The 26,914-nt window shown below is 40.3% G+C and overlaps 1 protein-coding gene across 1 annotated transcript in view; it reads right to left on the bottom strand.

Annotated features, from left to right (window-relative positions):
* Window positions 1–26,914, bottom strand: part of LOC139714278 (RNA binding protein fox-1 homolog 3-like) — a 47,664-nt gene that overhangs the window by 19,475 nt on the left and 1,275 nt on the right. Inside the window, exons 3-5 of the mRNA XM_071625994.1 lie at window positions 26,435–26,488; window positions 15,584–15,676; window positions 4,741–4,798 (exon numbers count right to left, since the gene is read on the bottom strand). Coding sequence (XP_071482095.1) covers window positions 4,741–4,798; window positions 15,584–15,676; window positions 26,435–26,488 — 205 coding nt within the window. The remainder of the gene's footprint in view (window positions 1–4,740; window positions 4,799–15,583; window positions 15,677–26,434; window positions 26,489–26,914) is intronic.

The following is a 26,914-nucleotide window of genomic DNA, read 5'->3' as shown; positions in this document are numbered from 1 at the left end:
CAATGCTTTGCTTTCTAAACCTGGACAAATTTATTGCAATCAAATGATGTGGATAAATCTGCTATACATTGAAATTTGATTCTAGTCAACGGTCTATAAGAGTAATCTTTTGTACATCTCTTGTGGATCTCTGGTTGTGATCTCACATCAAAGAGGGCTGCCATGCGGAAGACCAGATCTGACCACCATGCTCCCCTGTTCTTGGGACCGGAAGAAGCGCCGCTGCCAACATATGGATGGCACATGTGGTCCAATTATGACCCAATTAGGGTCGAATTTGCTAATGACGCTCCACGAATGAATGCTGCCAACTCGGCCGTTTACCTCATCAAATATTTAACCTAATCAGTATTGCCACACAGAATGAAAGATAGCGAAGACTCTCCTTATGAGTGACGGCAAAGTGTGCTCAGAGAGCACCTGATTATGCACCGGCATGCTTACATCATTTTTTTTTGTTTTTTGCATCACATGACCCTCACCCATCTGATGGAATCCAGCTCATGTTTAATCTTTCTGCATTTTGGAGCCAATCCCATTAATAGGCCCTGTCCGAACTCTAATCATGACTGCCATCATTATTGCGATGGAAACACCGGAGGGAGAAGTTGCGTCGTAATTTACGCTCGAAACGCTCAAAAGATTTCCCTCAAACGGCACCGATGCCGGGAATAGAATCTATCTAACCACCGGTCTGCCAACACTTCCAATGGTGGGTACCTGCAGAGAGGCATCGCGGGAGGGCGCGGATGAATGGAAACGGGGGAATGGTAACGCACAGCAACAAACTGCTGTCGCGAAGGCTACGCGAAGGATGAACAGATGATGCGGGGGAAAGACAGAGAGACAAGATGGGGGAGAGCAAGACAAGATGGAGAATGAGAGGAAAGGACCTCCTGATAAGTGGAAGGCAATTAGGAGTTTGCTGTCCAGAGGGTGCCAATCTTCCTTCAAGTTTTAGAGAGAAAGACAGTGGGAGAAAGAGAGAAGGGTTAGATCCACCACGAGGCTGGATAAAGATGATGGACGACAGGAGATTGCCCCTTGGCAGAAGGATAAAAGCAAACAAGAGTAACTTTCTCTATCAGGAAATGCTAGCTCAACGAGGATTCTCCCCACCATCTCAAACCCCTGTTTCCCCCGACCCCACTCCACCCCATCCCATCCCATCCTCCCACGTGTAGGTTTCTCCCGGCTCGGCATACCTCCACTGCGTGATGACACCATCATATTATCATATGGAAGCAAAGAGATGGGTGAAGGGTCGGAAGATTGTGGGGGGGGGGGTGGTTGGTATTTGTTGGGGGTAGAAATATGGATGGAAACAGGAATAAGAATTCTGAGGGATCAGATGTGACAGGTTGGAGATCGGAGGCACCAAAGAGATAAAGAGAATTGTGGGAGGAAGGAGTCAGTAAGATGTTGGGGGATAATGTAATGGGCACGAGAGAAAGAAAATTATGAGGTACTGGTGTTATGATGGGTAAATGGGGAGGAGAAGGAGGAGCTCCTTAAGCAGCAAATTAAGGACAGAGGGAAATGGACGAATGGAAAATTGTTTCACAATCTGCCATGGTCTAAAAATAATTTCGGGATTGTCTCTCATGAATCTGTCATGGTGGTGAAGCATCAATCTGGCTTATTGCTTTTGTCAAGAATCGTGTGCATCTTTCATTTTGGGATCAGCCACTTGTGTAGCATATGGAAAACAAAAACAGAATAGGAACAAAACCACCAGAGAGAGATGGAGTAGGGCAAGAGACAAATCTCTAACAACTTTGCATGCCCCCTCCTTCATCTTCTCTCTAAAACACTGGCACCAATGTCCCCGGAAACGAAACTCGCTATGCATTGTGGCATGTTGCATGTTTGGTCTCTGCGAGGGCGTACTAGGAAATCAAGTTGAAACAAGCGAATGTTTGACACTAGCAGAGATTATTCTTCTCCTTCCTTGGGCTTTCCCTGGGAATATCACACCCATTTAACCATTGCCACACCCATTGGTAATCTGTTTGCTAATTGATGCCAGTAATATATCAGTGTGTATTATATCTATCTATCTATCTGATCTATATCTATATCTAGACCTATCCATCTATGTATATATTTATCTATTATATTTATAAAGGTATTTTTTTACAAGGGGAAGGGGAGGTGTTGCAAAAAATGACTAATGATATGATTATTGTTTATCTATCATTATGACATAGACTACCGTTTCCGAGTTCAACTGATCTGATTTCTCACATTTAATTCCAGAAAGCAAACACTTCTATGTAAATATGACCCAAGCACTACAGTACTAAAGTGCAGGAGTGCTGCTAGTGCAATTTTGTGTGCTGCTACATGTACGGGACAAGCTACTCCTCAAAGAGGTTGGATTGAGACATGCACAGAATACAAGTTCTCATCACCTATTTACAGGGTCAGCTAAAGTGAATGCCATCAATATTCCCTGCGCATTGCTTCCTCTGATTAAGTACGCGTCGGCTCAAGAGTGTTTGGTGCCACGAATTTAATTTTCCAGAGACTAACGCAAAAAAGGAAAGTGGGGGGGGGGTAGTAGGTGAGAAATCTTGGAGACAATCTCTTCTCATTTTTGCTATTTAGATAAAAAAGAATGAACGGGGAGAGAGAAAAATGGATAAATTTTGAGCGGAGTCTGGGCAGGAGGATGTGGGACAACATGCTCCCTCATCGCAGTCGCCGTTCTATCGTCTCCATCTTTGCCGAAGCGATGGCAAGCTAATGACTGATGCCTAGCAGCCATCATCAACGGGGGCACCGTCGCCCGGGTCTCGCATAAGGAAATTTACTGCTGCTTTGGGAGGTGAGGGGGGAGGGGTGGGGATGGGGGAAATGGGGTGAAGGGGGGGGGGGAGGAGGAGGGCAAACAGAGTCATCTCAAGATAAACTGCGCTCCCTCTCTGCTTCACGCAGAGTCAACACATTGTCTTAACGATGGAATTACTCTCTGCTTCAATTTCCTGTCCCAACTTTTCCCTTCTCGATCAGGATTCATCCGCCCTTTTTTTTTTTTTTTCGTTAATCTCCCCTCCACTCCTTGATACATAATTGCTAGATGCTTCAGTCAAAAACAATCTAAACCTTACGCTACTTAACCTTGCCCATGATAATAATAACGATTTGCCTTTCAGCAAGTCCCGGATCTATATACCGCAGGAGTTTGCGAAAAAGGTTAGAGGTCAGACCATATACACGTGATGTAATCACAAATTGATCATGGCTGGCGTATCCAATACCTTACGTGAAGCGTCAAACGTCAGGCTGAAATGACTTCCACCAGACAGAGAGAGAACCCCTCAATCTCCGGGATCAGAGTTTATCCCACCCCCCTCCATATTTGATTGACTTTCAGAAGGGTGCTTTGTCAATATCCCCCCTCCCCTCCCCTCCGAGATAAATGCCACTGACAATGTAGGCATGAAGCTTTCGAGGCCTACATTGTTATGTCAGTGTATCCTCTGGGTATCATGTTGTGTGTTTGCATCGTACGAGGTTTCATCACGAGAGACAGTTGCAGGAGTGCACGGATGGCTCATAGGATGCGATCCTAGAGACGAATTGATCACAATTAGCCTAATAGCCTCCAAAGATGCCGGAGATGAGCTTACCCCCGCCGGCTCGCGATCGGGAGGGGTTTGCATTCACCGTGACTCAAACAACACATGGGAGCAGCCTTAACTTCGGCAGATTCTAACCCCGTTCCGCGACCCCCCATCCAGCCTCCCTTCGGAGGCCGCTCCTTCCTTGATTCGCTGAATACAAATGGGGGGCCTTAATAGGCCGCTGAAATTCAGGAGAATCTCTTCTGCATTCTTTTTTTTCTCCCCCCGAAAAATCAATATCTCCAGGTAGGGCAATTTATCTGAATAAATGTTGACATTCCTGTCATTGCAATGTTCATTCATTCCTGGAAAACTTTTTCTTTTCATTTTCCCACAGACTGTTGCACAAAAGATGAGGGAGATCATAGAAAAAAAAACACAACAAAAGCAAAGGACCAGAAAATATAGGATTGATTTCTTTGTTTGTTTGAACAACGCTCATCAAAATGCAACTTAGGGGCATCATTTACAAGAAAGAGTAGGTTTGGAAGGGCTTACGGAAAGGTTAATGGAAGATTATGAAGATCTGCAAACTCTTGCAGAACAAGGCAGCGGATGGAGGAGGGATAAAAAATGGAGAAAAGGAACGGGTGATGCTGCACGCTGAGCTCACTAGGGGTAGGTGATGAGCCATGGAAGGTGCCAGAAACTGGAGAAGAATTGTAGATCATATTTCTTTAAAGATTTCATCCAACTGGCTAATAGGACAGTTTATTTCGACAGCAATGGCACCCATGGGGAGATTGAAAGATGGGCATCCAACAAGCTCTCGACAGGGAAGATGGAGGGGGGAAGGGGGGGGGGGGCAAAAGCTCTTCCAGGGGTGCACTAACAGAATGAATTCTTTCGTCTCATTACAAAGTGGGCAAGAGCTGGGAGAAGCACCATATTGAATAACATCCTGCGATGGAGACGAATCATCTTTATCATCATCATCACTGATACAGGAGGGAACTTTCGTCGCTGATTACGGCCTGTTGAAAGATGGTAAACACTGCATAAAATAAACAGCCGGATTGATGACGGCTGGACGGATCATGGATTTTTATCTATCTTACCTGCCATCAACTTCGCTAGAGACATTCATCACACCCCCGCATCGTACACTTACCGTTTGACGTGGTCGTCTTCACTTTATTCGTCATCACGCGTGCTGTCGCGTTGTTCACCTGTTTCATGGGAGCGAAACCACAGGAAAAGGAAGTTAGTACCTGAGGGGGTAAGAGAGTACTTGGGGAGTTAGAAATGAGAGCACAGCCATACAAATCGAATTGTAGTGCGAATTAAAGCAATTTTTCTTTCTGTAATCTATTTACCACGAGTTTTTGAGCAGTAGTGCGCAATTCATTCCACATCTACCAAAGATAAGACAAAATTTGAAAGTTCTTTAAAAAAGCACAAAAGCATTACATCAAGCTGATAACTATATGACATTTATATTGATATGGAAATCATTCTGCAGATCGTGTACACAAATTGAACACCATTTTCACTGAAATTATGGCTAATACTGCAGAGCATACACTGTGCTTTCATTTCATAGTAATAACACATCCCCAATGCAACATTAAACAGATATCAGATGGACGGGATGCGGCATTGAATGTAAACCTACTACTTAAAGTGGATTCTTCTCCTTAAGACATGCAACCTTACGCCTCTTGCCAATTCTTGGAACTGTCATGCATCTTACATGGCGGCTATTTAAGACTTTCACTCAACACACAAGATTGGTATCACTGTGCCAGTGCGGTGTCCACCGAGAAGGACCCGCGGGGGTGAGTGCGGCTTGCATGCTAATGATGCGCCAGCTGATGAAATTTAACGAATGGTGAAGCGACTTTAACGATCTCAACGTGCCCAAATCGCCTTCATGGCTAATCACCACAGGCCTCAGCCCCCCCCCCCCCTCCTTCCCTCATGTAAGAACCTTGGACAATATATGAATTGCCCACTTATGATTTCACATAAAACACACCTGACTTCATTTTCCCCACTTTTCATATATCTCACCATTTCCTTCTCCACCCATTCCTCTCATTATGTAGCACTGGTCAGATGTGCAAATGTCACACACGCCTGCGGGCAGTTTAATTGACAACGCATTAGGAGTTATGGTCTGACCTTATGCACAGACCTTTAAGCCCTTATGCCTCACCCCCTCCCCCCTCCCCAACTCCCTCTCCCCAAAATCTCCCCCCACCCCCCATCCCCAAGTTCTTCGTCTTCGTATTCTGGATCTGTCTTCTCTCCGTCCTTTCTCCCTTCTCTTTGAGCAAACGGGGAGAGAGAGCCATTACTGTTGAATAAATCATGAATACAGCCTCTTCCCCCCCCCCCCAACCCCCATCTCAACTTGCCAGCATGAATAATTGTTGTGCGGGTAATTTCCCGAACGGGACTTCATACTGAAGATGCAGGACGGCCATTTGATAATGCTATCAAACGAAAACAACTCTCTCGCTCCATTCAATTTTTGGGCCTACAGCTTTCCCTGTATCTCCCCTCCTCCTTTTAAAGCTCTGCCATTTTTGCCGTAATGATACAGTTTCCCCGCGGCGTCACAGAAATATCATTTTGTCTTTATGGCTTGAGAAAATTAGAAACCCCAAATAAAAATGCCTTTTTTTGGCATGCTCCTCTCTGCTTCTCCCATCTTCCCATATATCACTTTTCCTACGAAATAATTGAAGGAATATGGGGGAAAAATACCCAAACCATTTTCCCATGCATGGCTGTACCTCTGTAATCTCATGAAATTGGACTAATTTCTTTCTTGAAGAGAGTGAAATATGCATTGACTACAAATTATGTCTGACTTTACTTTTTTTTTCCCCTTGCCCAATCGACTTTGAAAAGCTCGGCACAGTGATACGACAAATTTCGTGTGTGACAGAGAGAAAAAAAGTCAACAACTTAGCATATGATATCTCTTTACAATAGCACCTGATCTACATATTTAAGTCTCTGTTTTACTAAAAACATTTCATTGTGGTATTAACAAACTGATAACATCAAAGCTAGTAACTCTTAAATATTGTGTGTACACCAATCAGACAGAACACATTACGGATAAAATATTAGGGGTTGATGGAAGTCAAGTATAGTCCAGCGTATTTCCACCGTCAGGACGAGATTAATTCTTAAACCACCGGCGTCTTTTTCATTTCCACTCGCCAGTCGTACAAACTCCTAAATCTTGCAGAAAGACAGCTAGAGTCAATAAAAACTGCGTGTCATTAAAGTGTATGCGGGAGAGCATTGCCCAGGCACTATACAGGGCATGGATTCCGTGCATGTATACTTCCCATCATGAAAAGAAAAGAACAAAGAACAAATGAAATAGAACAAATCTTACCCTTAGGCAGATTCATTTCATTCTTCATCTTTAGTAATCATAACTTTTCGGAAGTTATTGCACACAGATGAAAAAAAGAGTGGTACATGTATGTTTCCTCTTTCATTTTATCTTATCTTATTATTATATTTTTGGGGGTGTATCATTTACATATTTACTGATTTATCATTATCATCATCATCATCATTTAACACTCTTCCTTCTGTATGAGACAAATAATCACATACAGGCTCATATGTGAAATGTGTGTTGACCTGATTGGTGTACACAACATCAGAAACTTAATCAAATATTCAGACAAAAGAGGAAAAAAAAATACATCTACAATACATTTTCGAGAGTATATTGACATTTCACCGTGTAAGGCATTTGAAAACACCTACAAACGAAAACACAATTCTTTCAGAGCTGATAAACTGATGGCAGAGAATCTCATACGAACACAAATTGATGTCGAATCTTGGAATTAACCAAGATTTTTTTTTTTTTTTTTTTTAAAGAATCTTGTTCCAAGATTTAAAAAAAAAGAGAAGAAACTTGTTTCACCCACACTGAATTTCCCTCTGAGCGAGATGGTACATACTGAATTTTAATCTGAATAAAAAGTGACTTCAATTGGATGTATCTGTTGCAAAGTGAAACAAATATATTGCAGCTCACTCTTTTTAATCTTATTGTTCTATTTTTTTTTTGTATTTGTATTTCTATCCTCTTTCCATATTAACGCCTACACTTTCATTACTCTCGAAAATGCATCATTTACATAATAGGCAGAGTGGAATAAAAAAGAGAAAGGCAGAAAAGAAAATATACAAATAAGACAGATAGAAGAGAAAAAAAAACAGTTGAGTATGGCTAATTCAATGAAACAGCTGCAATATCAAATTAGTCCAGCGAGCCCATTGATTTAGCCATACTACGATGTTCCCGTGTGATTACATGTTGGACAGTCAAAACCAATCACTTCTGACCGAAAGATGGATACCGTGGTAACATTTGCAGTGAATTCCTTGCCTCCGCAGCTACTCTGCGGCAAGGGAAGAGACTGCCTTCAAATGTAAATAGATATATAACTTTCTTTTATCGGTCTAATTTCTCCTCCCGGGAGTGATACAAAAATAAACCGACTATGAAATGATTTGAATGAGGACGAAAAACAGACGCAGAGACAATTTCACAAAATCTTTGCATTGTGACAGCATTAGATTAGCTAATAAGAATGGCAAATTGGTTGCTAAGTTTACGCATAGTCTCTAGAGGACATGGATCTTTCATCTGAGTTACTAAGAAGCGCAAACTTCATCTTACTTTTTCAATCATGCACAAATGAAGAGTTGAAATGCAAAAACAGATATATCAATTTTTTTTTCTCAATTTGACATATATTTGAGATTAAAGCTCCTGAAAGCAAAGAAAATAATTAGAATACATGTGATCATTTTGATATCTTCAGATATATTTCTTGCTCTGTAATGAGTGTAGTACCATTCAAACCATTTTACTTTTTTTTCTGTTGAAAGATGACCTTACAACTATACTTGAAAAAAAAAAAAAAACAACTGACAGTGGCATTTATCTGTTTTTTCCATTCAAACAGTTCTAATCTAGTCAAGCACTCTATAATATTTAATACTGAAAAACTGAAAATCAATTGCCCCAGAATTGAAGCATCTTTTTTTTTTTTTTGAGAAAATCTGTCTTCTTTGTTTGTTTGTGTGTCTTTTTTTTCTATTCATAGGGGCCAATTGTAGGGTGGTATCTGCTCATTGTTACAGTTGAACAAGTTCTTTTGATTGGTCTTTACCCAGCATGTAATCACCATGGACATGGTACACAACACCAACTAGTGACTGGTGCAATATGATAAGATTTGTTACATCATCACCATCATCATTATCACACAGTAATAGTAATTCATCATATCTCTTTTTTGTAGAAATGCAATATTTAAACTGGTTTGGGGTGATTTGTGACAAAAAAAAAAAAAATATGCCTCAACCAATACATGTTCTGGAGTCAGTGTCGAAAAATGAGGATGGCACAGTATGGTCACCATCTATCTCAGGAAAAAAAGTATTCTGATTGCTAGTAGGTATGCGCCATGTACACATCTTCGGCGGATAGTTCAAACTCGTACAAGATGGCTCTTGTTTCCTTATGGGATGCAAGCAAAAGAACATGAATAATGAGCTGTTGTTTTTTTGATGAAGGAGTTGAAACTTGAGAGGGAAATCGAATTTCGTCTCGGCAAGGAGTAAGAAAAAAAAAAGAGACAACCACCCAAGAAACTGTGAATTATGACACGCATTTATAGTTTGCGGGCTGGGACATCTGCTCGGGGGCCTTTTTGAATAAATATTCTTCACTAGCAGTACAGCAACTTGTATAGTTTGATCATGATATCGCATGCAGAAATGGTCAGATCCTCTTGATTTTCTCTAATGCCTTATGTTTTTTCTTCCTCTATTTTGTAACGGGGGTGGGGGGGGGGGGGACTGGGAGGGGGAAAAGGGATATGGGATGGATATAAGCACTCTGTGGATGCTAACGCGCCCTACGTGGATCCTGCATCACTTTGGGGATGGTTACTGACACCGCCCGGCAAATTTAATCTTCCTAATGACTGTCCAGTAGGAGCTTACTTATGTACATCAGTCGCCATTTCCCTTCTCTTCCTTCTCTTCTATTTAGGGGTGTGTGTTTGTGTGTGTCTTGTGTCTCTGTTTGTTTGTGTGCCGAGACTGCATTACTGATATTGAAAACCACGGCGTCTTGTGTCCTCATATTCCTTCTTTGGCTGACAAGGTATTATGTCTATGTCACTGTGGACAGCGAGAAATTGGGTGGGGGGGGGGGGGGTTATAGGGAGATGGATTTGGTCGACTCGATTTTTGTTATCCTTTTCCTTCTCTGGGCTGCAAATGTAATTGTATCAATGGAAAAGGTAGATGGCTTTGCAATGACACCATCTCACAGAACTCAATAAATAAAGCAAACAAACAGAAACTCTCGAATCACTTTGCAGTGGGGGGGGGGGGGGGGGGGGTGGCAAAGTTTTGAAAACAGACCTCCACATGCCTGTTGCATTTTCGCTCTCTCCAAATTGTATGATAATGATTTAGAACAAGCACTTCAAATAGATTTGCTGTCAAAACTGCAAACATAGAATCCAGCACATGTATCAGTAAGGGGCTGGGGTTAGAAAAAAAAAAGAAAAGAAAAAAGGCTAAAAATCATTTTCTGGAGAAAGGGTGAAAAAAAACCCCAACAATTCGAATGAACTCTGCCAGCACTGTTATTGCCATTCGTGAGCTTTTTACCCTAATTACACTGTACTTTCTGAAGTTAAAATGCCTTTTACAAATTTCTCAGTCTTCCTGTATGGGACGGTATTACACTTCTGGACATAAGGCATCATATCTCGTATTTCCTTGATGGATCTTACACATTCCCTCCTCCATACTGTCTTTCTGGAGAAACCAATCTTTTATTCATTTATTCATTTTTTTTCTGGCTTGCTCTACAAACACTCGATTACTGATGCCAGTAGCCAGTGGCCTGCTATCTAACCTATCCAACATTCACATGTTTGCCTGATGGGAAATTTATTGAACGAGATCAACTAATTTCTGTTCCTTTTCAGAAATTCTTCTCTCTTTTTTTTTTTCTTCTGGCAGATTCTATTGATCACTGTGACTTGATAGATGATATGTCCATGTTCTATGTCTATCATCTTGGGCCTACTCCAGGGGGCATTTACAGCAAGAGAAGACAGACAGACAAACAGACAGAACAACAGAAAGGAGGCACTGGAAGAAAGTGTACCCTGGTCAGGTTTGCTTGCAGACACATGGGCCGTGCCTTAGAATCGGCGACGATGAATTGGCCGAGCGAGGCAACACCTGTCGCTCCGTGAGACGACTTGCGCGAGACCCGAGCAGGGCACGCATGGGGGAAAAGCGGAGAGATGGAGGGATAGAGGAGTTGCGTTGCCATAGCACCCGCCTCACAACACCAAGCTCTGATAACCAGGATCAGGAGACGACATATGGAGGAGGAGGAGAGGGCGCATCAAGGAATGGCCGAGGAAAGTCTTGTCCCTTTGCAAGATGGCGCGGGGAAATAGGAACCACACCCCACTGAAGCTCCAAACATACGTATTAAGGCAGTCTGCCGATCAATCTCTGGATGACACGGCCGACGCTGCTGCAGATGGAGGAGGAGGAGTAGGGAAAAGAGACAACAGGATTGAAAAGCTTGATGAGTGTGGAATGCATCATAGCACATCAAGCTGCCGTAAGAAGACACAGACAGGAGATTGTTGTGTGAAGGGAAAGTCATTGGAGGAGGAGAAATAGGAGGAGGAAAGATGGGAGATGAGAAACGGAAGTAAAGCGAACAGAAGATGATGATGCCATGGCTGTATCTTCAATGATGGCTTCCAACAGACATAACAACCAACATCATCAGAGCTGAGATAAAAATGGAGTCAAGTGATAAGAGAAAGAATGGGCAAAGTAGATAAATGTAGAAAGTAGAAAGAGATAGAAAGATAAAAAGTGAGAGAAAGAGAGAGAGGGAGTGAGAGATAAAATATATCCATCAGTGTGAAGCACAAGGCCAAGGCGGGAGGCAGACAAATCACAGCAGGAGTCCATCAAAAATGCACTTCAGACCGATGTCAACGTGTAGCAGGCCGTGCAAAGATGATGCGGGCCGGGCGGGGCCCCCCTCCCGGTTCTCCACCATCCAGGCATCTCCCTCTTTCCTGTTCCAGAGGGAGGGGCGGGCGTGGCTGCTCCCCCTCCCCTAGGGGGGAGGATGGTATGGATGGATGGAAGGGTGGTAGCACACACGTACTGAGTGAGGCACTGTGGACGGAGGGGTTAAAGGTCCGGAGTGGTTACGAGCGAGCTTCCCCCGGCAAGCTTCAGCATCAGGCAACAAGATCAGCCCATCACTATTATCATCATCCACAACATTTAATCTCACGGTGCTGGTCAAATGATTACTAATGCATGCTGGGTAGCAAGTTACAAAAAAAAAAAAGATACAAAAAATATACAAATTCAAGCAGCAGAACCGCAGGCCGATCTGACGATTCCCTATCATTCATGGCAAACAAGCTTCTATGGTCATCCAGCGTGGTCATCCAGCCTTTCTTGCTCACACCAGTCCATCCTAAATGTTTTTTTTTGGGGGGGAAACAGTTTGGCGGGGGCGAAGGTGTCGGGGGGGAAGCTTGTGATTGCTACATTTTCGGTAGTGAAGGGCACAGCAAGATATCAAAAAAATCAGGTCACAATCAGCCTTTCCTAATAGTTCACCATGATGCACACAAGAGTTACAAAATACATCAAAATATCTCCAAAAAGCTTTATTCGTTCATTCTCACTTCAAGCACCACGATGTCACGGAGACGCATTCCTGCAGCCGCGGCAGTTCCACCGGCAACGAACACAAAAGGACGCAAATTGTGCAAGATATGACATAAAGGTGGGCCCTGGTTATCCATTTGTTTGCTTTATACATTCAACCCTACTTGTATTTTTCTTTCTCAGAATCAATTACAACACTTTTTATCTTTTAATCTGCCCAACTTTTTGGAGAGGGGGAGGGGAAAGAAGGAAATATACTGTTGAATTGCTTGATTTGAAGTGCAAGATGGAAAAAAGATTGGGCAATGGTAAACTTGAGCACTTTCAACATGCATTTGAACAGAACCAATGGAATTGACGGTGCATCAATCGAGTGAAGCACAGTGCAGTCTCCTACGGGGAAGGTATAGTACTCTGTGCTGCGACAAACCATTTTAATCAGTCACATATTCCTTTGATATTGCAGGATGGTTTTTGTGACAGGAATGAAAAAAGACAAAAAAGAATGGTGGACAACTTTTTTTTGTGTGATGAAAGGATATGTGGATGCCAATACTGCAGTTGCAAAACTGGGTGTATACATCTACGGGTGAGGGAGGGTGATCCAATTAAAGAACAAAAGTACAGCAGCCAAGTCTACCAAAAAAAAAAAAGTAAATGAATTGGGATTTAAATTTCACCCAGACATTTTTGCCTTTGCTATTTAGCCACTTGTATGTACACATATATATTTGTAGGCCACAAAGTGGGAAGTGCCAACATTCAGCAAGACTATATTACAGGACAAAAAAAAAAAAAAAATAGAGTGAATATTGGATAACCAGGTAAAGAAGAAGAAAAAATAAAGGGACCGGATTCACATAACCACCCAAGCAAACAATTTTCATAATCTTGCTCTTTCTGACATTCTGAACTCCTAGACAAAAAACTATACCAGAAATGAACCACAGAAAAATATAACAACATTCTCTGCATCATCATAAAAAGGACAAAATCATAAAAGTGGACACACGAGAACAGGGAAAAAAAGAAAAAAAATAGAGGACTCATTCGCAAACTAATTGGTAATTTGATGTCATTCATGTCAAGTCTGGTAGGCAATTTCAATCAGGCAAAACCATACAACTACAGCGAGTCACTTTGATCTACTGGCATCAGCTTTTTTTTATTTTGTTTTTCCTTTCCTTTTTTTTTTACGGTGCAGTGTTCAACAGAGGGGGCTATGCAAGGTTTCCATGGCAACCTGAAGGAATAGGTACCATATGTCTTTTAAAAAAAAATTAAATAAACATTTAGCAATCAATAGGATCATGTGTGATCTCGCACACACCAGAGCAGAGGATTACTGGCAAAGTCCTTCTTATGTGGGAAGCGAGGATTATTTCAGTTTACTTGGGGCAGAAGAATCTGAATTTAGAGCACTTCACAACAAAAATAACTTGGAAACTTTCTACTTGAAACGTATTGAGGGATGAGTCATTTACACAATGTGAATTAAAGTGTATGACATGTCAATCACAGCATAATGCAATTACTTGCCTATCTGACTATTTACTATTCTACGATGAAACATTTAGATAATGTCAAAAAAAACAATGAGTGAGGCAAAATAAAGCATTTTTTAAACTCCTCTGCAAAGATGTACTTTACAATATCAAGATCACATCGGTATGTGCTCATGAGCCAACTTCAGAAATGGCTGAACTTACCCCCTGGGCCTACAGCTTCCTACTGTACATGGGGAACCGTGCGCTTTCGATTTAGTAGGGGCTACAACTTCGAATTTTGAGCAGCCATACCTCACGGCCCATTGCGCACGTTAGCCTCGGGCAAGATTTGAGACGTGTTTCTGGCCGAGAGAGAATGCGTGTGGTTTGGTCGTTTGTGAAAATCAGGAGACAAAACTCGCAAACGGTTTGGGGGAGGGGGGAAGGGGTGGAGATTTTCATCAGAAAGGAGAAAAAGATCGGTCAGAGACCGAAATGTCGAGAGGCCGTTTGAGTTTTATCTCCTTTTTCTCCTTGCCAGCACTCAATGCGCTGTCACAATTGTACAAAAAAACGAGCCAAACCATTCTGTAACAATTGGCCGTATCTTCGTTGAAATGGCCAGGCAAATCAAAGATCTGTCAAATCTATCTTTCTCACAGAGAGCCACAGTGGTAAACTGTCTAAAACCATTCTTGAGGAGCAACCTTTAAAAAGTCTTACATGTATTGCCTTTAGCTCATTCCTCTGGGAAGTTCTTTCTTCATGTGCTTTTAAAATGAGAGTAACATGTAGATGGTCAGGATAACATCTGTAACAAGAGACAGCTATGGTCTTAATTTGAAAATTTCTTGACAACAACTTACGGGATCAATACGAGGCATGGCTTTAGCAGTTTCTGTTTAAATCATGGGGCAATGTCTAACATGCTGCATTCTAATATGCATCAACATAACGCATTTGACATAGGGACTATCGACATGTATGTTTTATACATTGTAAACATTTAAAAAGGTTTGGAATTGACCAACAGCTTTCAAATCCGGATGAAATTGCAGACACACCTTATTTTGCTATCAATATTTGAATGATAGAATTGAAAATGAATATGAATTTGAAATATGGAGAACATCTTGATGCTTTCCATAGACAATTGGAAAAAAAAAGGTGATGGTGACCCTGACTTGTACTATTTATTACGTTGTTTTCAAGAATGGCTTCAGACTTTTGCAACTGTTACTCAAATGAGAGAATAGAGTAGACATTCCGATGGCTGATGCTTGTCGATTTTGCAGCACAGCTTTCTCTTTGGCTTTTTCCTATTCTCGGTGACTGGTTTGGCTTTTGGCATTTTGTATGGAGGGGGGAGAGTGATTTTATGTGTGGTTAGCATGACATAATTCCATTAAATATACTCATCAAGATAATCATAATTCTTTTTCAACACGAGGCACGTCCATCTTATCTCATGCAGGGCATCAGAAAAAAAAAAATCACCCCAACCATACAGACATACACTGGTGGTAAAAAAAGAAAAAAGAAAAAAGAAAAAAACAACGACCTGCGGCAGACCATCCAAGTTCTTTCAATTAGGGAAAAAAAATGAAGAACTTGGATGGACAAAAGATTATGATAAATATATCTAAACAAATCAAGAAATGTAGAAAATAAAGAGAGGTGGTTACTATAAAAAAAAAGAAGTATAAAATCTTACGACGGAACAACATGCACCTCTATTTTTCGCCCCTCAACAATAGTGCCGTTCAATTTCTCGCGAGCCCTGTCGGCGTCCGAACTATTTTGAAACGTAACAAAACCGAATCCCTGCATGCATGGGAAGATAAACAAGACAGATAACATGCAACACATTATATAGTTTATCATGCAGAGATTTCTTGTCATTTGGACTCAATGGATGGAGAGAGAGAGAGAGAGAGAAAACATGGTTTGGTTAAATCAGGACATCGACATAACATTATCTTTTTCTCTTTTGTCTTTCCTTTTTTTGAATAAAAGTTTCTTCTCTTTTCGAATGGTGATGGCAGCCACTACTGGCTTATGCGTAATCTGCCGATCGGATCACATGGACGGAAGTTCTGGATATCAGCCGTCTTATGCACCGTCACAGTCATCTCTTAGGACGGCTTACAGGCATCACATTAATGTTTCATTAGCATTGTCAAGAATAGCTCAATATTGGTGTGATGTCTACCTTTAAATGAGGGGAATAATGGATGGATGGGTGGGAGGGGGTTTGCAGTGGAAAAGGCACGGGCTGTGTTTGGATTATATGGATGAAGGAAAATGGAGAGGGGAAAATAGAACTGTAGGTCTAAAAGATAGAAAATGATAGAAAAAAAAGATATATATATAAGTGGCTATGAAAATGAGGGAAATTTTGATAGAAGTATTCAATAATACCTATCAGCGGTCACTACTAAAGAACATCTGAATACCATGACTTGGCTGTAGGAGTTCATCTGGATGAAAGATATACCAATAAGATGCCACTATAGCATAGCTGCTCTTTCATTGGTTAACGTTTTGTAAGGTTTTCTTTTAACAGCACAAAATACCCTCAAGATTAACTGCTTACGTGTCAGACAAAATCTTTCCCCAAAATTGACTTAAAATCCGTATGATCTACCCCTCTGTTTTAATCAGGTGATATGATCATAAAGGCAAAAAATTCACCCTCCAGCTACAGGAGTGGAATTTCAATGTTGAATTTTAGGTCATTTCACAAATACAGGTAATTTGACAAATACTGTTCAAACCTGATGTCTCTTCCTTTTGACGAGTTTCTTTGCCATTTCTCTTCCGATTATGACGCTACTTTCGAATAATCCTTCGCACATGTTCATTTGTCTAGCAGTAAATATGCAGGAGCCTCACAGTAAGGTCTGTGCTGCCAGACGTGGCCGACAGTAATAGCCTGCTAGAGCGCAGTGGTTGGTGGTATTGGAAGAAGAGCAGAAGGTCTCAGAAAGACCAATGAAGCAATGCTAGAAAGACAAACGATGAAATTGGCTTGACCCTTTAACACTGCGCCTCTTTTTCACAGATTGGCACAAATTATCTAATCCCCCTTATGTCATTAAACAGAGATTACCTGATCCCCTTAATCATCCATTGTGTCACCACACTTGAGTGGGCTTGCCATTACATATTACACTAGGTCACGTTTGGATGGCTTACTGAATACTGATTTTAAAAAAGAAAAAGTTTGGAAAGTTACGTTTATAAGTGACTAGGCACATAAAGGACTAAGTCAGGAGAAACAGAAATAATGTAAAGGAAAAGAGTAGATAAACCGAGGGATCAATGGGTAGATGGGTAGAAAAAAAGAAGAACAAAACAGAGAGAAATAAATGGACAGAGAATGAGGGGGGGGGGGGAGGAAAGGAGCAAGGGTGCAAATTAAACAGACAATGCGAAATGGTTGCGGGAATGATTTGGCGTGACTGACTAGAGAACGAGTAGAAGGTGTACGTGGATAGATGGATGGACAGAATGTAGGCAAAAGAGAAAGATGCAGCGGTGAATGAGTGGAGCGGCTGAATGACAAGCGGTGGTTCTGTTCACAAACACGGAAAGCTAGGTACGTGGGTTCAAGTTCAATGAAGGGGTGCGGGGGGCGGTGAAAGGCGAACAACAACTTGACATTTTGTGTTCATCAAACATAAACAACAAATTCTATCATATATACTTTTGTCTCATCTAAAAGGCAATTCTCAACTCCAGTTAATAAAATATGTGTGACATTCCAATGCAAATCTGGCAAACATGTAAATTCCTAGTTCATCTGAGAATATGAATTAATATCAAACACATATAGCTTATTTGTGAATGGTTTGGGCAAATGTGACCAACTTTCTAAAGAATGGTGCACTCAAATTTGTCGCTACCGGTATGCAATATACTAGTAGATTCTTTCTTGCAATTGAATTATTCAAGAAATTACTGTATAAAATGTGTTTGCCACAAATTATTTAGTTACCAAGCCAACTGGTCAAAACCAAAATTGGCTACAATCAACACGATTAAATGCATAATCTGATGTCATACAAATGGCATGATATAAGTCAATGATACAGATCTATATGCACGCAAACATATGGCATCCATTATAGTTTACCTACCACCTGCAAAACAGGAATTTATCGTTAAGGGACAGTAACCATTATAACTCCATCTTAGAAAATAACAAATTTGAATCGATTTCTGTGCATCTCTGTGGCAACATAATGCATTCGAACACTTAGGAGAGAAGTTTTTTCAAAAAGAGGAGGAACGGGTAAGGGTTCAGAATGAAGATGGGGCATTTCATCGGCAACGTATGCAAGGTGCAGGGACTTGGTGGGTTAATTTGCAGCTGGAGAGGGGGTCAAAGGTTAGAGAACAAGGTGGCCAATTGAAAGTCGGTTCAAAATGCATGGTGCAAGAAGAAAGCAAGTGGCAGTCATCAAGTCAAAGAAAGACACACTCCATGATCATGACATAATCTGGTATCAGTAAAAAAACAAAAAACAAAAAACAGTCACTGAGTAGTGACCTTTACTTGACCTTGGGGGGACTTTAGAAAAAAAAAAACTTTCATTAGTTTGTTATGATAACTGTATGTGCTCTGAAATGATTCCGATGTCACGTTTACAACGCTGAACTTCAAACAAAAATGAGACTGTTCGTTTTTTTGAAAGCTAAATTTTTTTTTTGAGTCTCCAAAAGAAAACACGAAATTCCATTTTGCTCTTTAATATTTCCATTATGACAATAAAAGTCTCTCTCTCTCTACTTCTTAAAGCTATACGTAAAATGGTGCACCCCAATGAAAGCACCGTTTTACTTGATTCACAAGTCACAAAAAAAAGACATGCTCTGGGTTACATTTGTCATTATTTCAAACTAAAAAAAAAAAAACAATCACTCCTTGTTAACTTGCCAAATCTCAATGACTGGGGATCAAAAAGGTAGGGGAAAAAAAAAAAACGGAAAAAAGAAATATCACATGAGCAACTTCAAAAGATGCAGTTTCATTCAGAGGCGTTGACCCCGGACAGAGCTGACAGTACATCATTACAAACTAATATGAAGGGTGTTGGGGGGTTAAAAAAAAAACAGGCATGTTTCATTCAAAATATCATGTCGTGATACATGGAAAACACAAAACTGATTTAAATGCTTTTCTTTTCTTTTTTTTTTTTGTCAGGGAAAAAAAAAATCAGACATTATGAGGATGATGAAGAATGGACCTTAGACATACAATTCAGCATCAGAGATATATCAATATATTATGGACATTAAACAAAATTATTCATCTGGAAAAAAAAAGGGTTTCATTCCATACAATCATTAACAAAAAGAAAAGGGAACAAAGAATATGGGACAAGAAAGGACAACATTGACGGGACCTCATAAAGCATCCTGTAATATTTGAGAGACAGGATCAGAAAAAAATTATGGGCAGAAATAAATAAAAGTATGTAAAAACTCACACAAATTTGTTTGTTTGTTTGTTTGTTTGTTTTTTTGTCTATTGACAGGAGATTTCATCTCAAGGAAAGAGCAGTTTTGGACAAGATCAATGCAATCAGAGCCACAAATCGATAAGAGCTCGCGCGAAACATATGCGAGTTTGGACGCCAGCGTGGCCACCTGATCTGGCTCCCCGAGAGGGTCCTCAGCACAGCGAACCCGATCATGTGACCATGACATCACTTAGCGCACGAAAAGCTGCATTTTTGGGTTGTTTGTTTTGTTTTCTGGGCAGGAAGGCGAGAATGTGCTTCCCCCAAACTTGCCTCAACTTATGTCTTGCATTTTTTGAGGATGTGTTTCACCATAAGACTAACACAGCATTATATGTCAAGTTTTTGTGTTTTGCCTTGTTTTTCTTTTTTTGTGTGTCAAAGACTAAAAAGCGTCCTGGTTATGTTAATCAGGTAAAATAATCATCCTTGCAAAACTACAGTCACATTCATGACTAACATGAGTATTTGTGGTACTCATGGAATGCTAGCTGGTTGATTTTAGAGCATTCCAATCATACTTGTTTTTAAATTTTCATTTAAATTTATCACTGCTCTGTGGATCACTATTGACTCATGGCATTCATCAAAGTATCAACTGTTTCCTTGAGATAATTTTTCCTTCATAAAAATTGAGGAGGACGATATACGGGAAGGGGGGATAAAAAAGAAAGAAAGAAGAAAACATAAACGTAGGTCAAAATGCACCATGAAGGCGGAATGGGAACACTCTTCCATACCTGAAGCTGATTCAACAAGCATGCAGTGCATTCATCTCAAACCTTTTAAATGATAACCTGTCACAAAGAGAATACTTTTAGACTTCATATGATACATTCCTGCCCATACTTTTCATGAAAACAACCGTGTCAAGCCTTAATACCAACCCGTACCTTAGGGCCACTCAATTAGTGGAGAGTGGATTCTCAAATTCTCATATTTCACATAAGAACTCACTACTGCGACATCGTCAATTCAGCGCAACTTCAAATTGCCTTTGACTATCTTCTTTTTAGATAATGATGAAAAGTTTGTTCGTTTCCATTACAGCACTGACATACAGCTAAACGAAATGTAGGAGTTTTGGCATGTTCGATTTCACAATCACAGCATTTCCTTTCATCTCTCTCTAAAAGCTCTAAACTATTTCTCCTTTAATATGCTGAAAGCTTCAAAGTTGTGAATGATAACTTGTCAAAATAAAAGAATCATCTCATTGTACTAAAATATGGAATATACCTTTTTAAACAGTGTATTAAATGCATACATCAAATGTATATTTTTTCAAGATAAACACCTTGTCATCCATGACAAACTCTTCAATTATATGAAAAACATGATATCCAAACTGTTTTGCTTTAATATCATATAGGTGTATACCACGATGCAAGAACAATATTACACTTCAGGTTACTCTTGGCTTGAACAATCACTTTAAATGATTTAAACACACTCTATTTTGCATCATATAGTAGTTCCACAACAACCATTTCGGGATCTATTGATGAAGAATAATCGTGAATTCCCTGAGATGAACATGCATGCCTGATCCTGCTACATTTAATTTGACATTCCTCCATTACTACGGCGAAGATGTGACAATGACCCACGTAAGCGTCTTGAATTCCTCCCACTCTCACAGTTGTCTGCCGGTACCCTTACACTGACCATTACCTGACCGCTCCGGCCATCATGAACATTACGTGACGTGTCTTTTGATCTACGATTCTCCCTCATGGCAATAATTGAAGGCCATGTTTGTTATGAGCATATTGCAGGACGAAAGGATTTTTGCGCTAACACTCTTTCCCGTAGGGCCTACGTCAATGGCAGGGTGCCCTCTTGGGCAGATGAGCACCGACCTCGTAAAAGTTTGAGAACAGTTGGAAGATGAAAGAAAATGGAGAGGTGCCAATATCCCCAATTTGAGATCAGCATGGCAGCAAAATCAAAGATTAGCACCTGTGGTCTAGAGTTCATCGAAGCCAGCATAAATAACTTGCCACAGGAAATGCACGTGGCACTCTAATCATTTCATGTTTTTCGTTTGTCATTTCAGTGGTAAACAGAATACTTCTCCACACCTAAATTTGACATACATCACACATAAATATAGTTTCTTTTTGATGACTCATGGTAAACAGGGAATTTCCTTTTTGATGATTGGTTGTATATATAGAGAATGATCTCTGCACTGTGTAGGGATTGGAAAGATGTACTGAGCAAAACAAATAAATAGTAGCCACAGTGCCATCATCTTCATATTCTCAGTTAATACAGGTTATCTCTAAAACGCCAATGATCTCAATTTATATCAATTCTCCTCAACAGTTCTCAAACATTTCTAGACACTACGTCTTACTTCAATAGGCATTTCTTACCTCTATGTACCTCTTCCCCTCTCCCCCCCCCAAAAAAAAGCAATCAAAATAAATCCATGCTGAACAGTCACATTGCTGATTATCTATCATCAAAATGGATTAATGAACACTGAGATGATGCTAGCAAAAAACATCTTGGTTAAATACTTTATACTGATTTTAAATGGATCACACAACTGAAAAAAAAAAAATTCATATCAAAACGATCATTCCAAACTGTACCATGAATTTCACAGAGTGGACAAACACAAGATTATCTACAATATGTCCATGCCCAAACCATTAATTAATAAGTTACTTTACTTTACACTGAAACACTTGTTCAACACCTACCATATAAGGGCAAATCATGAGTGTACTTCCTTTAAAGCAGAACTTCAATTTTACTTGTACTTTCTTTTTTGGAGTATCGTATCTCTTTTCAACGTATGAATGCACTGTATGCAAATTATACATACAAAAAAAAAAAAGGAATTTCTTTCTCTTCCTTTCGCAAAAAAAATTGCTTTGGATAAGGATGGAAGAATTTTGAACATGAAGCATGACTTCAATGACTGACGACTGCAAGAGATTTGTATGGCTTTAAATTAGACACATGTGAACAGCGTGTGTGAGGGCACCAAAAAAACAAACAAAAAAATGAAGACTTTGAGTGAAATTGCAAAATAACAGGATCTGCATGATCTGTGTGTTGGTTTGCAGGCGGAATACGAGAAGAGGTGATTTGGTGAAAAGCAAGTATGAATAAACTACGCTAAAAAGAAGGGGGAAAAAAGAGAAAAGAAGGCACGAAGCGTGTCAAGATAAAAACATTAAAGTGATGCCTGTATAGATTCCTCTTCCTAAACGTCAAATTGACGTGACTGCAGTCTGTGCGTTTAATAATTTTCGTTTCTCACGTATATTCGCGAGATATCCGATTAATGGTAGGGACAGTAGATAGTAGTTTGGTAGGTGGTGTACAAACGCCGTAAGGCACACGGCTCCATGCGCCAACAAAGACAAGAGTTAGTGTTACGGTGTTAGTAGTTAAGTAAACCCCAGTACACGTCACACTAGCCTAAATGATATGGGACAAGCACCTATAATTAATGATCAGAAAAATATATTGATATATGTAGATCAATCAGGCAGAGTCTATAGGGTGCCACAACTTCAATCAATCAGATTTTTTGGGGGTCTTTTTTTAACATTTTGATTTCTAGTTTGACTCTCCCCATGGGTCTAGAAGAGGGGGAAAAAGAGGAGGAAAAAAATGTCTGCAAGATCAGGCATGCATTTATATGACAGGAATGAATCAGCTTCAGAGACGACGAAGAGCATTCCTTCAATTGATGTTACTACAAACAATCATCATGCTTGTTTCTCACACTTTTTCTTTTCTCTTTTCCTTTCTTTCTTTTCCCTTAATTTCTGGTTAGTTTTCATTCGGAGCTCTTTTTTTCTTTCCGTCCTCGATGGTGGTTACTTGGCTAAGTTTCGCGCTGACCGACCTGGCCTGTGCCTCTCTCGCTACGCACGCAGAAGCAAAGAACGCCTCAAAGTTTTGGTGTATGAGGGGACGGAATGCAGCCACTCATAACCCTAACCGCCATGGTATACATTTACTTTCACAAGCAGTCTTGACAGTCTTGCGTGGTATGCATTCACTGAGCCAACTTGTATTTCCAAACGTACGTCAGGTCTCATCTCATTGTTACCACTGTCCGAAAATCAACTTTCTCACTTTTCATCCCCGAACGTCTGAAGAGTATGAAAAATACCTTTATGTTGCCCCCCCCCCCCCATCCTTAGAGGTTTAAAAAATGAGTTTCACCACATGTAAACTTGATTCCAACCATAATATAAAAGGCTGGGTGTATCATTTTTCTAATATACCTCATGACAAATTTATCATCACACAAAAAACCTATGCTGGGAATTGTGTTTGAAATTGACATTCACAGAATTTGGGGAAACCCTGCGAAGAGTTTCTTTGTTTCTGTTTGTGCTCTTCATAGAAAACAACATCTACCTCTGTCAGCTTCCTAAAGATGGCCTTAATGGTCCAACCAGTTGATCGAGAGTAGATTTTACAGACTGTCACAATTCTTAAGTGAATTTATTCTACAAATGCATCACTTTTTCCCACAAATATGATGAGATTAAAATATTTCAAAACCATATGTGAACCCTGCACCTATATTTTTTTTTTTCCCCTGATGGAATTTGTCGTGAAAATTTGTTGGGACATGAGAAATGAATATTTGAGCGCAAGGCATCATCGCATATTATCAGGTATTGTCAAGCATTTCGTAACCAAGCAACCACAACGAGAAAGAGAGCTCCTTCAAATCCACAATGCATTGGTTTCAGACAGGCCATGCATCAAGCACTGTATGCAAAAAAAAAATAATAATAATTATAAAAGTGAATAAAGAAATAAACCAAATAAACAAAAATAAGAGGTAAAAAAATACTGAGAAAAAAAAAACATGAAAAAGACAACACAACACATTCACGACACACATTCACATGTCTTGCTTTCACAGGGTACCATCAGTAAAAGAGTTTTACTGCTGACACCCTATGACCGTTCGGACATTCGTTACGTGAACGGGGGAATTGGACGCCACGAAACAAAAAATAACTCCAACAACATTCTCCTTGCAAGACGTCGACAGAAACATCTACAGTCGGAGTGCATGCACGCATACAAACTCACATACAAAAAAAAGACATACATACGTACATACATACATACAAATGTGCATACGAACTACATTTTTGAAATATAAGGCACATTTATATTTCTGGTCAGGCATAGATAAATTCAATAAAAAAAATACTGTGACTGATCAATAATTTATCATATACTTATTTCAAGGTTGCCATGCTACACACACTGAGACTGGCATTTTGGTATCCAGTCAAGTAGAAAATATTGTTCCAGTGACTATTTTGATTTCTCTGCAATTGAATGATGGGCTGAACATAGCTAGCATATGTAACATGATGCCTACTATACAACTGAGCCAAGGAAAAGAGCTGAAACCACATAGCAGTAATCAATCTTCTGTAACATCAATTTTCTCTACATTTTCCTCTACCTCTTATGCCACGAATGCAAGAGCATCTTGTGTTGTACAAGTACATTGCTTCATCTTAATGTTAAGATAGATTTTTGTCTCTTTGAAAAAAAAAAAAATTTAGTCCACTGGTTTTGTTGTGGTTTTGTACATAGCTCTTGAATTAGGCTCTACGAAATTTAGTGGAATTTATCTGAAAATCAAACTAAAGCGATAATTCTTTTTTTTTTTTTTAAAGATACTTGTTGTTGTATCAGTGTCCTGCATTGCATAGCAACCTGTTTGAAACTTGAATTGTCCACTCCACTCTCCCTCTTCCGACTTGACTGACAACTCTCGGACGGATGGACGGATTGACTGACTGGACCCTCAGCCGTCGAGGGCAGCATTTACGGCGGGAGGGGCTCTGTCTCCTCATTTTGAATGCAAATGGCGCAACGGGACCCCGCGCGGTAAAACACCAACCAAGTGTTCGGTTTCAGATTGTATCACTCCCAGGCACAAGAAAATTATCATTGCTGCCTTTTTTCCTCTCTTCCTTCCTCTCTTCCTTCCTCCCCACCCCCTCTCTTCCTTCCTCCCCACCCCCTCCCTTCTCTCCTTCCCCCCCCCAGATATTATATCTGCTTCGTTCATTCACCCTCATGGCTACCACAACACTCTGAATTGAATGTCGGCCCGACTGCAATGTCCCTCTTTTGTTTTTTTTATGTTTTTATTTCCTCTTTAATTGATTTCCGGGACTAGACAATTAATTTTCCGGGGACAAACCAGCAAGACAGAAAGAAATAGAACGAGAGATTGAGAGATAGAGAGATACAGAGAGAAAAAGGAAGAGAGAGAGGAAGAGAAGGCCCTTTCATTAAGTGGAAACATGCCCCTGTCGAGAGGCATTCTTTACGTTATGATAAACAGTTGACCCAGGGGGAAGAACTCAAATTCTCCTCATGTAAACTGAAATGAATCAAAGTAAGAGAACATGTGTTTATCTTGCCTCCCCTGCCCCCCTCCCCAAATTGTCAGATATCATTCATATTCCACTCAGAATTATTATTATTTTTTTTGCTAACCGAAAAAACAGGTTGTATTCTAACTACAATTTCCTCCTTTCTCGTGCCCCGAGCCAGCAGAAAAGTTGTTTAACTGATGAATGCCCGAGAGTGGGAGTTGTCATAATTTTCTGCACTATTAATTTCAACCACCGTGCTCCCTTTAACTGCCCGCAGCAGCACCTACCCAAAAACTTAATTAAAAAAAGAAAACAAAAATGATGCAACCACACTGAGACCCTCATTTTATAACATCAACATTACCTAATTATCATAAAAAGAAATATCAAGAAGTGAAAAACATATTGCCAATACTGGCACGGGCTTGTTAATTTAATAATCTAAACATCCGAATTCAAATGCCACCTCCCCCTGTACAGACAGATGTTAGTGCCAAAGGCCCTGTTCACATTCGTCTGATAAAGTTGTCAGTCAAAGCATACAGATTGTTTTTACACAATCTGATGGCGTGGTGTTGAAACCAGTGAGAGTGGTGTGGACACAATTGTACGATACTTGAACTGAACGCCATGCTGTGGCGATGGCTGGGACGTACCTTGCTCCCTCGCTCATTGAAGATGATTTCGACATCTAAGATTGTGCCGAAGGCCTGTGAAGTGGGGGAAAAACCAGAGAGGATGCAGCGGAGATAAATTATTAATGTTTCCTTCCGTCCATACATTTTTCCTCATTGCCCCTTTCTCACATCAGTCAAAACAGAGAACAAGCAGACTACAATTCCTTGCAAAAACAAAACGAAACAAAGCATTTCAAAAACATGGTGAGGAAATACACAAGCAAAACTGAGTTACGGAACTAGTGCGTAACATCACAAGCAAGACATTTTTAGATACAATCTCTTCCCATTGCGTCAGAAGCCCCACCAATGATGAGTTTTCCAGTCTTGCTGCCAGCATGAAATATCGCTCACATTATTTACCAGCACATTTCCCATATATGCTCACCAACCGTGAACTGATGAGCCAATATGTTATACTTGCCAAAACTATGAAAAAAATACTCCAGTAACAATGTG

This window comes from Diadema antillarum, unplaced genomic scaffold, assembly GCF_040938485.1.
Source record: "Diadema antillarum isolate AM-2024a unplaced genomic scaffold, OU_Dant_1.0 seq00002217_RagTag, whole genome shotgun sequence".
Lineage (NCBI taxonomy): Eukaryota > Metazoa > Echinodermata > Echinoidea > Diadematoida > Diadematidae > Diadema > Diadema antillarum.
The sequence above is the reverse complement of the archived record's forward strand: the minus strand, read 5'-3'. Positions and strand labels throughout refer to the sequence as shown.